The sequence below is a fragment of the Barbus barbus genome, assembly GCF_936440315.1.
Source record: "Barbus barbus genome assembly, chromosome: 19".
Taxonomy (NCBI): Eukaryota; Metazoa; Chordata; class Actinopteri; order Cypriniformes; family Cyprinidae; genus Barbus; species Barbus barbus.
In genome coordinates this window covers 29,650,902-29,664,021 of record NC_136747.1, presented here as the reverse complement: position 1 = coordinate 29,664,021, position 13,120 = coordinate 29,650,902, and the positions used below count along the sequence as shown (strand labels likewise).

At 36.8% G+C, this 13,120-nt stretch overlaps 1 protein-coding gene across 5 annotated transcripts in view; it reads left to right on the top strand.

Moving 5' to 3' along the window:
- The window catches only part of LOC306885531 (CD48 antigen-like), a 32,623-nt gene extending 19,719 nt beyond the window's left edge, over window positions 1–12,904 (top strand). For 2 of the 5 annotated variants that reach the window (XM_079442121.1, XM_079442120.1), the window contains 6 exons: window positions 7,303–7,611; window positions 7,924–8,181; window positions 8,382–8,492; window positions 9,998–10,038; window positions 10,762–10,902; window positions 11,431–12,904. In XM_079442121.1, the coding sequence (XP_079298247.1) occupies window positions 7,303–7,611; window positions 7,924–8,181; window positions 8,382–8,492; window positions 9,998–10,038; window positions 10,762–10,902; window positions 11,431–11,532 (962 nt within the window). In that variant the 3' untranslated portion in view covers window positions 11,533–12,904. Of the gene's footprint in view, window positions 1–4,184; window positions 4,283–4,715; window positions 4,902–5,005; window positions 5,144–7,302; window positions 7,612–7,923; window positions 8,182–8,381; window positions 8,493–9,997; window positions 10,039–10,761; window positions 10,903–11,430 lie in introns of those variants that run through there. The other 3 variants (XM_079442123.1, XM_079442122.1, XM_079442124.1) reach the window with 3 other exon arrangements.
- Window positions 12,905–13,120: the final 216 nt, after the last annotated feature.

Here is a 13,120-nt window from a genome sequence, read left to right as displayed (position 1 = left end):
ACATCAAGATGGCGGCACTCCGTGGCGTGCAGCTGCTTTAGAAAAGAACAAAGTGTTAATAATAAACTAAGTTAAATTGATATTGTAAATACACGAGACAAAAACGAACAAACCAAAATGCCACCGAAGAAAATCAGCAGCGTGGTTGAGGATGAGTTGGAGGAGATTAGAAAATCCCTAAACTCATGTCGGACGAGCTGAGAAAAGTTGCTAAACTACAAACTATGCTACTTGATCTGATGGATGAAGTTAAACAACTTGTGAAAGAGAAGGACAAGAAAATTGAAGGACTGGAGAGAAGGATTGACAAACTGGAGCAATATACAAGAATGGAGGATTTAATTATAACCGTACTGGAAACAAAACACCGGACGTACGCCAGTACAGTGACCAGAGACAGAGACGGTGAAGACGTCCTGCCAGAGGAACTTCAAATGCTGGAAAAGCAAGTAATCAAGTTCTTTGAAAGCCAGAATATGATCATTCAGAGCGATAATGCTGTGGCCTGTCATACCCTTCCACGAAGGAATGGCGGAGCGAAGCCTGCAATAGTTGTTTGGTTTGTGAATCGGAAACATAAAGCCGAGTTACTGAGGCAGGCACAGAAGTTGAAGGGTATGTGGGTGTACCTGAATGAACATCTTAAACAAAAGAATGCTGACATCCCTAGACGTGCACGCATTTTGAGGAAACAGAACAAGATACAAGCTACATGGACAAGAAATTGCAAAGTGATAAATGGAACTCCTGAAGAAGACATACGCAATAAGAGAACTCAAAGACCTTGATCAGTATGGATAAGTGAAGTGTCACGAATCCGGTCTGTGGCCTTCCACCCGATAGCCACCAGAGGTCGCCTCTCCATCGTATTAACTCTCACACCACACAGCACACTGGACTGCATTTCCCATCATCTATTGCACGGACGACACACACACAGCTGAGAACTATCTCACAATATATCACCCAATCACACAGTCTTATAAGCCTTGGACTTTCTCTCTGTGAGCGCCGAGTATTGTATTGCGTTTATCACTTTCATAGCGATAGCTACTCTACGGAGCCACTCAGTTATCATTGCCTTGCCTTGCCTTGCGTGTTTTCTACTGTTTTGATTCTTGTCCGTGTTTCCTGGATTAACCCTTAGCCTTGCCGTTTGGACTCAGTTTGCACCTCTCTTGAGCTACTGCTCGTGTACCTGGATTATCTCTCTGCCTTGCCCTGTTGGATATTGTTTGCCGATCGTCGACCCACGCTTGCCCTAGGATTACTCTTTGTCTTGCCTGTACCATACCTGTTTGCCATAGTTTGACCCTGCCTGTTTGTCTATGTTTATAAATAAAAGCTTGCACATGGATCCGCACGCCTCACGTCTTGTTCGTTGTGTGAGAGAGAGATTAAAGAAATTTACAAAAATCTAAAAGACACTCATGATGAATCTCTAAAAATACACTTTGACCTTCAAAATAAACTCCAATGCTACCCAACCCTAAACGGAACCACTAAATTGGCCAATTATTTATTGATTAAACCATTTAAAGAGACAAATCCTCTCCAAATACAGATGAAGTAACCATGATTTAGAAATAGAGAGTGGAAGACACAGACAAACATGGACAGAGCGAGAGCAGAGGAGCTGTAGACACTGTGATCTACAGCAAATAGAGGACGAGAAACACTTTCTGCTGATTTGTTCTAAATATCCCAATATGAGCGAAACCTTTCTCCCCAGATTTGAAGCCCTGATCCCATCATTTACTGAACTTAGTGATACTGAGATATCATATAGTGATATCCATTTAGATGGATTTTGTTTATTATTATGTTGTTGTTGTTTTATATATATGTTAATGCTTTGGCAACATTGTGTTACACAGTCATGCTAATAAAGCTGAAATTAATTGAGAGAGAGAGAGAGAGAGAGAGAGAGAGAGAGAGGAAGAGGAGGAGGAGGAGGAGGAGGAGGGGGGGGGGGGGTCTCAGCGCAGTGTGTGTGTGTTCGCGTGTGTGAGAGAGGGAGACACGGTCACATCACATCCTCCCTTGAGGTAAACTCATAGTAAATATCAAGATTATTGTGCTTTCACTACAAATACCACAGTAAATCTATGGTTACTGAGGTAAACTCATAGTAAATATCAAGATTATTGTGCTTTCACTACAAATACCACAGTAAATCTATGGTTACTGAGGTAAACTCATAGTAAATATCGGGGTTCTTTCACTACAAATACCACAGTAAATCTATGGTTACTGAGGTAAACTCATAGTAAATATTGGGGTTCTTTCACCACAAATACCACAGTAAAATACGGTTACTGAGGTAAACTCATAGTACACATCGAGGGTATTGTATTTTAAGTACAAATACCACAGTAAACTATGGTTACGGTGAGAAGCATGGCATATTTTGTGATTACTGTGCATTGACTACACATGACATGGTCGAGTGACAGTTATATGGTAAAAATATGGTAAATGTGTGGACTTTACACGATCCCTTTAAGCAAATTTTAAACTAATAACTTCATTTAAACACGGAACAATGGAGTATTTTGTGAGAGGTACCTGTGTCCTGAAGTCATCTAAATCCATGTTTAATGCGCTATTTCGCTGGTCTTTAGTCCGTGTGCAGTTGTTGGGGAAATGATCGCCTCTGCTGGTACTCCAGTGGTAACTTCACCTTCATACATGTTAAAATGCTAATTCTTGATATCTGTAATTGTATTTTCACTAGTTAAATGTCACCATAGGCTGCCATTGAAATTTGTTGATATCAAGAATTGATTTCTTGTAAAAACCTTTATTTTTTTATATAAGTAATCACGTGGTTACTAGTAGCCTACAGACGTAATTGTTGATATCATGAATGTAATTGTTGACAATTACAATGGTTGGCAATTACAACAATTACATTCATGATATCAACAATTATGTCTGTAGTAACCACGTGATTACTGATATCAAAAATAAAGGTTTTTACTAGTAAGAAATCAATTCTTGATATCAACAATTCAATTTTCACTAGTTAAAATGCTAATTGTTGATATCAAGAATTAAATTGTTGATATCTGTAATTGTATTTTCACTAGTTAAATGTCACCATAGGCTGCCATTGAAATTTAATTGTTGATATCAAGAATTAACATTTTAACTAGTGAAAATTGAATTGTTGATATCAAAAATTAACATTGTTAGGAGTTGAAATTCCAATTTCACATCTCAGAAATACAATTCATATTAGTAAATATATCTATTCTTGATATCAACAATTAAATTGTCACTAGTGGCAATGTTCATTTCTGATATCTGAAAATGTATTTCTGATATCAACAATTGGGAGGGTAATTTCTGATATCAACAATTTAATTCTTGATATCAAGAATTAGCATTTTAACTAGTAAAAATTTAATCGTTGATATCAAGAATTCATATCATGTGAAGGAATAAAAGTCAAAATGGCTTGCCATAGTAACAGCCCTTCAATCAAACTAAATTTACAGGCTTTAGTAATAGTGAAGTGAAGTGAAGTGACATTCAGCCAGGTATGGTGACCCATACTCGGAATTCGTGCTCTGCATTTAACCCATCCAACGTGCACACACACACACACACACACACACAGCAGTGAACACACACACACAGCAGTGAACACACACACACCGTGAACACACACCCGGAGCAGTGGGCATTTATGCTGCGGCGCCCGGGGAGCAGTTGTGGGTTCGGTGTCTTGCTCAAGGGCACCTCAGTCGTAGTATTGAGGGTGGAGAGAGCGCTGGACATTCACTCCCCCCACCTACAATTCCTGCCGGCCTGAGACTCGAACCTTTGGATTATGAGTCCGACTCTCTAACCATTAGGCCACGACTTCCCTGTAAATAAATAACTATGAACAATGTGGAATGAAAACAAATATGGTAAATTACATTAATGTAATGTAAAGTAAATTATTACAATATTTTTGTTTTGTTTGATTTTGCTATGTTGCTCTGGACCATCTTTGACTTTGTGACTCTTTAGGTGGGAATTTCTTTTCACGTGCTCTCAAAGGAGTAATATATTTTATGTTACAGTCTTCTGTTTGACTTGAACTAGCACTAGAGTGATAGAGGAAATGACAGAGTATTTTTGTATATGTGGTTATGTGGCTCAAAGTAGCACTTCTTATTTATTTAACCCTTAACTGAGACCCGCACAGAAACGGTTTGAGAAACATCTTTGTATGCGACAATGCCATTTAGGCTGTTCCTGTTATTTGCTCTTCTTACGGACAACACAGGTAGATAATCCAACTATTTTATTATAATAAATAAATATCCTTCTGGTGATGATCACTGAACTGAAGGGTATAAGATTCTCTCTGAAATTAACTTTTAATTCTTAATGTTTACTAACAAGTCTTTTTTTGACATATTGTGTCTTTTTTAAATTATTTCACTTCGAAAATGTTACCAGGATTTTATGAGATTTAACTGATTTGTTATAATAAAGTACAGTATATACAGAAAAAAGTGTATTTTATAGGGATAGTTCACCCCCCCCCCCCCCCATTATATATATATATATATATATATATATATATATATATTAGGGGTGGCACGGTTCGCGGAAAAAAACCGAACCGCACGGTTCTCCACACACGGTTCGGCACGCGCTAGGACCGCGGTTCAACTGAATTCTGACAACGCATGTGGTTAACACGTAAAACAAATAGGGTTCGGCTAATGTATGTTTCTGTTAATGGATGCGCATTCTGGCTTCCCAGTACATTATAACAACAGCGATGAGAAAGAAAAAAATAAGTGGACAAATCATTCACTCTTGTTCAATGCGAGTGCGTATGCTGGAATATGAGCATTTATTCTGTCATCACCCGGGTGCTGATAGCGCGCGCACAGGTGAGACCTGAACAGCACACGTTGATATCGGTGTTTAGACTAAAGTCATGTAAGCTTTGCCAGCTCAAATATTTAAGAGCCAGAGGACGCGAGCTCGCGCGCGCAGTGAGAAGATTTGTGCGTGCGCTCATCAGAAGCGTGCAAACCTGCGCCTCAGAACGCGCGCAAATATGAAGCTCTCTCTGAAGTATTGTGTTTTAATGGATAAATTCACACAAAATTCTGTCAAAATGCCCGTCTTGGTAAGTATCCTATAGCAGACATAGCCGGCTGGGCGTACAGTATCAGTGCTTTCTCTTAAAGTGACAGTTAATATTAAATAAACAGCAACAACAAAGAAATCACTCACTGCTCTTGATTGAATCGCTTTTGTAACTTTAATAAAGAGTAATCTTTAATTTATACAGTCAAATATGCAATGCTGTTTTACCTTTGATTACTTTAATCATACTTCAATTTCTGTACCTAAAAAACCCCCTGAAAATCACTGATTATTTTATTTGTATCTTTACTCTATTGTATTTTTATTTGTGCTGTTGCTTGTATTTAAAGGTCTGCTTTTATTTGTGTACACTCACAATGAAAACAAAACAGATTTTATATATATAACATGTAATAATATTTAGCATTTTCACATCAAAATAAAAGAAACTGAGCAAAGTAGATGTCTTTTTTTCCCCTGTTGTACCGAAATTGTATCGAACCGTGACCCCCGAACCGAGGTACGTACCGAACCGTGACATCTGTGTACCGTGCCACCCCTAATATATATATATATATATATATATATATAATATGGGGGGGGGGGGTATATTAGGCTTAACAGTTCAGAGGGGGTGCTAAAAAACTAATTAAATTGAGAAAAAGTAACGCCTATACTCTTGCTATCAGTTTTTTATATACAGCTTCAAAAAAAAGGCATATTTAACTTTTTTCTGTGATATTAAACTTCTCATATGCCACTGTTATTAATAATATATTAATGCCAACTGCCAAATATGACACTTACAAAGTAATATAATTTATGAACAAATATAGAAAAGAGAGAAAGTTGGGATTGTTTCTATTTTCAATTAATTAAAAACTACAATTTAGTTTTTTAGTTTTAATTCATAAAACTATTTCCACAAGGGCACATATTGTGGGTGATAACCTCCCCGTGCTCATCGTCAATTTGATTTCACAGATACTAATTAAACTAAACTGATCTAGACAATGACATTTCTGAATTCAATAATGAAATGTCTTTAACTGAAAATTAAGTGTTTAATCTTATTTTTATACATTACTGACACTCTATCCTCCAATTTGATACTGTTAAGTGCTTTGACACAATCTGTATTGTTAAAAGCGCTATATAAATAAAGCTGACTTGACTTGAACTGCTGATTTGCATGGTATCATGTTGATGATAGCCAGAGATAATAAGCATAAAATTGGCAATATCAAGAGGATTTAGCATTTCCAATTAATGTAGGCCTGTTACATTCTTATTATTATTAGGCCTATTATTATTATTATATTACTTTTATTAATAAATTACATGAAATTATTGCTCCACAATCACCGCATGATGCGCTGTGAGGATAATAACATAGGCTATTAGCTTACTCCTCATTGAAAATGTTTTTAAAAATAATTTTTTAAAACAGGTCTATTAATTTATACAATGAATTATAGACCTATAATTAAAATTATTAACGCTGCAGTCATCAGTGACTATTTATTTCAGGCTCTGATTTTCAAAAACAACCTGTTTAACGGCTGTGCCGGGGCTAAGCAAGTTTCTGATGGGACTATAGCTCCGTCAAGCCTAGAGCTGCCACTGGTCAAAGTTATATTATTTTGTGAAGATTATCTTGATGGACAAAACGTGTAAGTATCATGACCTATGATTGAACACAGAGCTGATTTTTTTGCAATAATCCAAAAGCCTGTGGAAAAATCCAATTGGGTTTTTGTCGAGGAACCAGTTTCATGCTAACAGCCGATCCGTCTACAAAGTGACATCATAGTTCCCCCACTCTATTGTGGAATCAATGTGTCATGGAAACAATAAGGTGATACATTCTAAAATTACGGTCGCCTAAAAAAACTCATCCTGGGGGCTCAGAGCTAGAATATTTAAACTCATGTGAGAAAAGGTTAATGTTATTATTGGTTGAAAGTTGGACTTGATCTTGGTTTTAACTTTGTGTTCTTTACTGAAAGAAACAACATCTTGTTTTGTTCCTATTATATCTGTAGGTATTGTATGCCACAAAGCCCATTAACTTAATCAAAATTCAACTAAAACCTTTAGTTTCTGTCAACTGTATGATTACTGTGTATGAAAATAGCAGTATGTAAACAGCTACTAAACTTTTTCCTACAAACAAAGACTTGTTTTCTCTCTCCTCAGGGTTCAGTGCTGAGACCTCTGTGTTTGTGCAGACGGGGGCTTCTGTTCAACTGGATATACAGACACAAGACCTACCAGAGTTTTATGTGTTATCCTGGAGTAATGATAAATCAGAAAATATAGTTACATATATAAGTGGAAGTAAAGAAGTAAAACATCACCCTATCTACAAGGACAGATTGGATTTCAATAAAACAACCTTTTCTCTGACACTGATGAACATGCAGAAGACAGACAGTGGACTCTACAGAGCAAAAACAATTGGAGAATCAGAAAAAACTATTGTTACATACAGAGTATCTGTTATAGGTGAGTGTGTTGTGTACTGCTTAATGATGTATCTATAAGACTATATGTTAATTATATTCAGTTATAGTTTATTTGAAAACAATAGAAAATCTGGCTTTTTAAATTCTTTATATTTAATGTTATTTTTTCTTTAATATGAAAACGTGCTGCACATATTTTACTATGTTAACAGCATTACTTATGTTCATTTGAGGAAGTCTGAACAAAATAGTATTAACAAATTAAGTTTGGTCTTGGTTTACTTAAGTTTTGAATCGGCAAGTTCTCGCATCTCTGAATCTGTGTGTGTGGCCTTAAATATGTGTGTTTCAGATGAAGTGGAGCATCCGGTCCTGGCTGTAAACTCAAGCTGGTCCAGTACTGACCGCTGTAGCGTTACATGTGAAGGAAGTAACATTTTTATCAGCTCCGTCTATAATGGTAGCAGCTGTTCACAAGAGGAAGTGACATCAGCTGATAATCACACTCTTAGACTGAGCTGCAGTGGTGACTCCATCATGTGTAACTACAGCAACCCAGTGAGCTCAAAGACTCAAGTAAAGAAGGTTAATGAACTCTGCTCTAAGCAAGGTTAGTACATCCTGTATCCGCTCTGAGCTGTAAACACTCACAGAAGAAGAAATAGAAAAAAAAATACTTCATCTTCATAAAATACTGTATGATGTGCCACTCTTCACTTTAAATGGCACTGGACTGAAATTCCTGTTAATATAAACCTCAATCTGTGAAAACTGAAGGTATATTTTCTTATTTTTCATGTCTATAAACAGGAAAACATGAAGAAGTATCAGTGTTTCTGCCTTGGATCATTGTTTCTATTTGCCTATTCACATCAACATTGGTGGCAGTGATCAGCTTTTGTATTTACAAAGGAATAAAAGGTACAGAGCATCTAATCCTGCAGTTATCTTATGACACATCATAAAGAATTTCAATAACACTTTTATACTTTCATATAGCTTGCTACTGAACAGACCAAGAGTAGGTTATTTCTCTAAAGTCGTGACGTATTGTCAAGTATGGTGACCCATACTCAAAATTGCACACACACAGCAGTGAGTAGTGAGCACACGCACACACACACACACACACACACACACACACACACGCATGTTGGGTTTCCATGTTTTATGGGGACATCCCATAGGCGTAATGGTTTTTATACTGAACAAACTGTATGTGCTATTGCCCTACACCTAAACTTAGCCCTCACAGGAAACATGCAGCATTTTTAGATTTTCAAAAAACTTTATGCTGTATGATTTATAAGCTTGTTTCCTCATGGGGACCAAAAAATGTCCCCACAAGATTAAGATTTACTGGTATTACTATCCTTGTGGGGACATTTGGTCCCCAGGACGTGCAGTGGACAGCATTTATGCTGCGGCGCCCGGGTCTTGCTCAAGGGCACCTCAGTCGTGGTATTGAGAGCGCTGGACATTCACTCCCCCCACCTACAATCCCTGCCGGCCGGGGACTCGAACCCGCAACCTTTCGATTACGAGTCCAATTCTCTAACCATTAGGCCACGACTTCCCCGCGACTATCAAGTCATACCTCAGATGTCTCACAAATTTATGGATTAAATATTAATGTCAGATATTTGTGCTATATATGTGTCAGTTCCCTCTCGGGGCACAAGGAGCGAGGAGACGTGGAGATTCCAAATATAACACTTTATTGAAATCCAACACAAGACACGAGGAGCTTGGGGGAGAGACGAACATCAATGACATTCAGACTGGACACAGAGGCAGGGAAACACAGGGCTTATAAACATGGGGAAGTTAACGAGGAAGAACAGGAACAGGTGCGGACTAAATCAAACGGGGCTTGGGACTAATTAACTAAGGATCATAGGGAGCGATGACAGGAACAGGAAGGCAAAATAGAGACACGAGAGGAGGGGAAAACAAGACACAGGACTGACAATATGCTTATGTCACATCCATTAAAAATATTTTGTCAGTGAGAAAAGCCAACAGCCAAACAGTCTTTACACAAAGCTTGACATTCCTTAGTAATGTAATTCTACAGAGGTTTTTCAGAGCATATGAGTGCAGTTTAAGGTAACTTCACTTCCCTAGTTTGTTCTTTTTACAGATAGCTGAACTAGTTTAATTTTTAATGTGCTTTAAACGTAAACAGAATATAACATGCCACACCACATGGCCTTCCAACTTCCTATTCATTTTCATTTGAACTACACTTCTGCTTTTAAACCCTTATAACGCACTTGTTTGCTTCCATTAGAAGTGCATTAACTATATTATTACAGCCAAGGATGCTGATAAATTATTAAAAGCTTTATAAAGCAACAAGGTATATTCTATGTTTATACACAGAAAATTGTCTTGAAAACTGATGTTCTGTTTAAACATCACAGGCACCCAGAAGAATGAACAAACAATCTACGCAGAAGTTGACGTAAGTGTTATACAACTATTCTTCATTAACCACAGACACTAATTAAATGGTATCACACCATCTGTTATCTTTTAAAACAAGTAAGCAACATTATGTTCTGTATCTCGGTTTTCGGTAGTAAAATCCTACACACAAGGTACAAACTTGGTGTCACTTGGGCGTACCCTTTCAAAAGATACTAATATTTATTATTTAAGTACTAATATGTACCTTTAAGGTACTTATATGCACCCATTAGGGGTAAATAAGGTACAAAGGTGTACGTTTTGAAAGGACACCACCTCAGTGACAGCTCTGTACCTTTTTCAGAGAGTGTAGACACTTAGTGTCTGCATTAATTTATTAATTCACTGTTATTTCTTATTGGTTATTTACTGTCACATGGGCACAGGTGATCACTTTCTAATTTCTTTATTATTTCTTATGGTGAATAATTTGGTATGAAAATAGGGGTGGGTAGCCAACTTTCTGTTGATCTTACTGCATTGGTTTAAATGCTGTGTGTGTTCAATGCCTCATGCCTTATCAAATAAATCAAAAGCAAGCTAGAAATGATCAGTACTCTATCTGATGGTAATGACCAATCACAAATGAGCCAAGAAGGATTATCCCACTATACTCTATGTGGCTACTGAATGTCGCTAATAGTATCTGTGTATAAGCATTCCCCACTCATTTCAGCCAAACCAGCAGTCTGACATTTAGACTGGTTTGTGTCCGCAGGAGAACATCAAGCGACAAAAGTCGATGGAGATGTTGGAGAAATCAGAGAATCCTCATCATACAGTGTATGATACTGCAAGAGAGTCAGGACAAACTGATGTTACCAACCCCACCACACCCAACGACGACCCTAGGAATCAGGTGAAGATTAAACAATGACTCTAATCTCACTTAGTAACAATTCATTGAAAATTAAATGATGATTAATTTGGATTAAATATCTTAATTTGGAATAAAGGTGAAGACAAGTTTCAGTGAACGACATTCAAATGATAAAGTTATTATAATTGTGACTTAATGTCTGGGAAACAACCTGCCAGTTTGCAACCTGTAGTTGTTTAAATTATTATTTGGAAAATTGTTTTAACCCTTGTGCAACCTTTTGGGCATTTCTGTCCTTTTCATTTTTTATTCTTTTTTTTTTTTATAATTTTGCCTGCGTTATTGCCAACTGCATAAATTTATGCTTTACAATTAAATTTTTTACTACTTTCTTACCAGATGATGCCATTTTTCAGGTTTGGTCTGTAAAGCAAATACTCGCTTTATTCCTGTTTTTTGACATGGACATTTTTGTCCACTATGGACCTATGTGTAACTTAAAAAAAAACCATTTTAATTCACAAGGGTTAAATGAACTGCAGCTGATATTGTTGTGCTTTATTTCAGAGTGCATCACTCACAGAGAGGAGCAAGCCAAATCTCACCATGTATGCTGAAGTCAACAAACCATCAGCCAGATATGAATCTGCACATCCACAATCAGAATAAAAGTGATCTTTTAATAAAGCTATCCCTTACAGTCATTTAAAGTGATAAAGGACTTCATGTGTTTAGGAAGGCAGTGTTATTCTCAGTGTAAATAAGCAACATATTTACCATGTGCAATGTACTCCTATTGTAGTTGATTTAGGGTGTATTAATATTAGATAACAATATATTTGAATGTCAATTCTATATTTTTTTAAAGCAGCAGTGAATGTATTTTTATTGTAATATTGTTGTACACGTGGCTCAGACAGGAGTGCAAAATCTCATGTTGTTTCTGTAGATTTCTGTTGTACATTCCTCACCGCCTTTGCAGGCAACACCTGAAAACCACTTCCTGGAAAGTATCTGTCAGTCTTTAGGGTTTTTTGAAGAGTCACACAGGGGGCGTTCGTTTGCCCATACGCCCTCAATACATCTGAAAAACACACAGTTTATTATACAAAAAGTTATGACTTTGTAATAAAAAATGTACTAAACAACAGGTTTTATGATATTCAGTAATAATCTAATAATTATATTAGTACCCCACTAATTAAAACCAACATCATATCACAGATACATTCTGCATTGAAAATGTCCTTGGTATCACTAGCACGGAAACAGAAACACAACAAGCCATACTGTATATTATATAGTAACTGTAAGGATTACAGAATCTCAGACACTTTGAACTTCTGAGATGGACAACACACACACAGTGCATTAACATACAGACATCTGTCTCCACATCCCACTGAGAGAAAATGCGGGAAAATGCCTCCCTCGCATATGCATAAACTCCTTTTCATCCCTTCCTTCCCATCACCCATCCCTCCCTTCACTCAGAATGATCAATAGAAGAATGTAATATTCTACATTAATGCAAGTGTTATTTACAGTCATGTTTGGTATCATTTGAATTGTCTCAGGGCGACTGGCACAATGGTCTCATTCTTATAAGAAGTAAACTAAAAGGTAATACAAATCCTAAGAGTTCAGAGACATTTTGCATACTGTAGAGGGCGGACCAACAACTAGTGGTTTTCATGCAAATTACCTTCTGTCCCAAAAGGTGCCAACTTGGCTTGATCAAAGCAAATCCAAATTGTTAGTTCCTGTCTCGAGTTTGGGGGATGTTTATTCTGGTCTGAAGTACTTAAAGAAATTTGGCAAAAGGATCAGGGCGATTCTGTAACCAGAAGCCCGTAGTGATGGTCTCAATGCTCACACTATGTATTTCTATAAAGTCAGGTATGCATTCTTTACTCATAGATTTATCTTTGAGAATTCGATGTTTTGTATTGATATGATTTGATCTCTTTGAATTGCCGTGGAATTGACATAATATATACAGTATTTACCTGACTGATAATAAATTGTTACATTTGACCTTATTCTGTTTTACTCTGTAATTATTGACTCTAGTAGATTACGTTGCATCCTTGTTAAAGACATGAGCAACTGAATGAACGAGTAAATATAAAGTCAAGAGTTAACTAGAATAATCAAATATCAGAATAATAAATTAGAAATGGACAAGCAATCAATTTGTATTTCAAGTTAAATACGAGGTCAAGCTAAAATGGAGTCAGATTAAATGATAAAATGG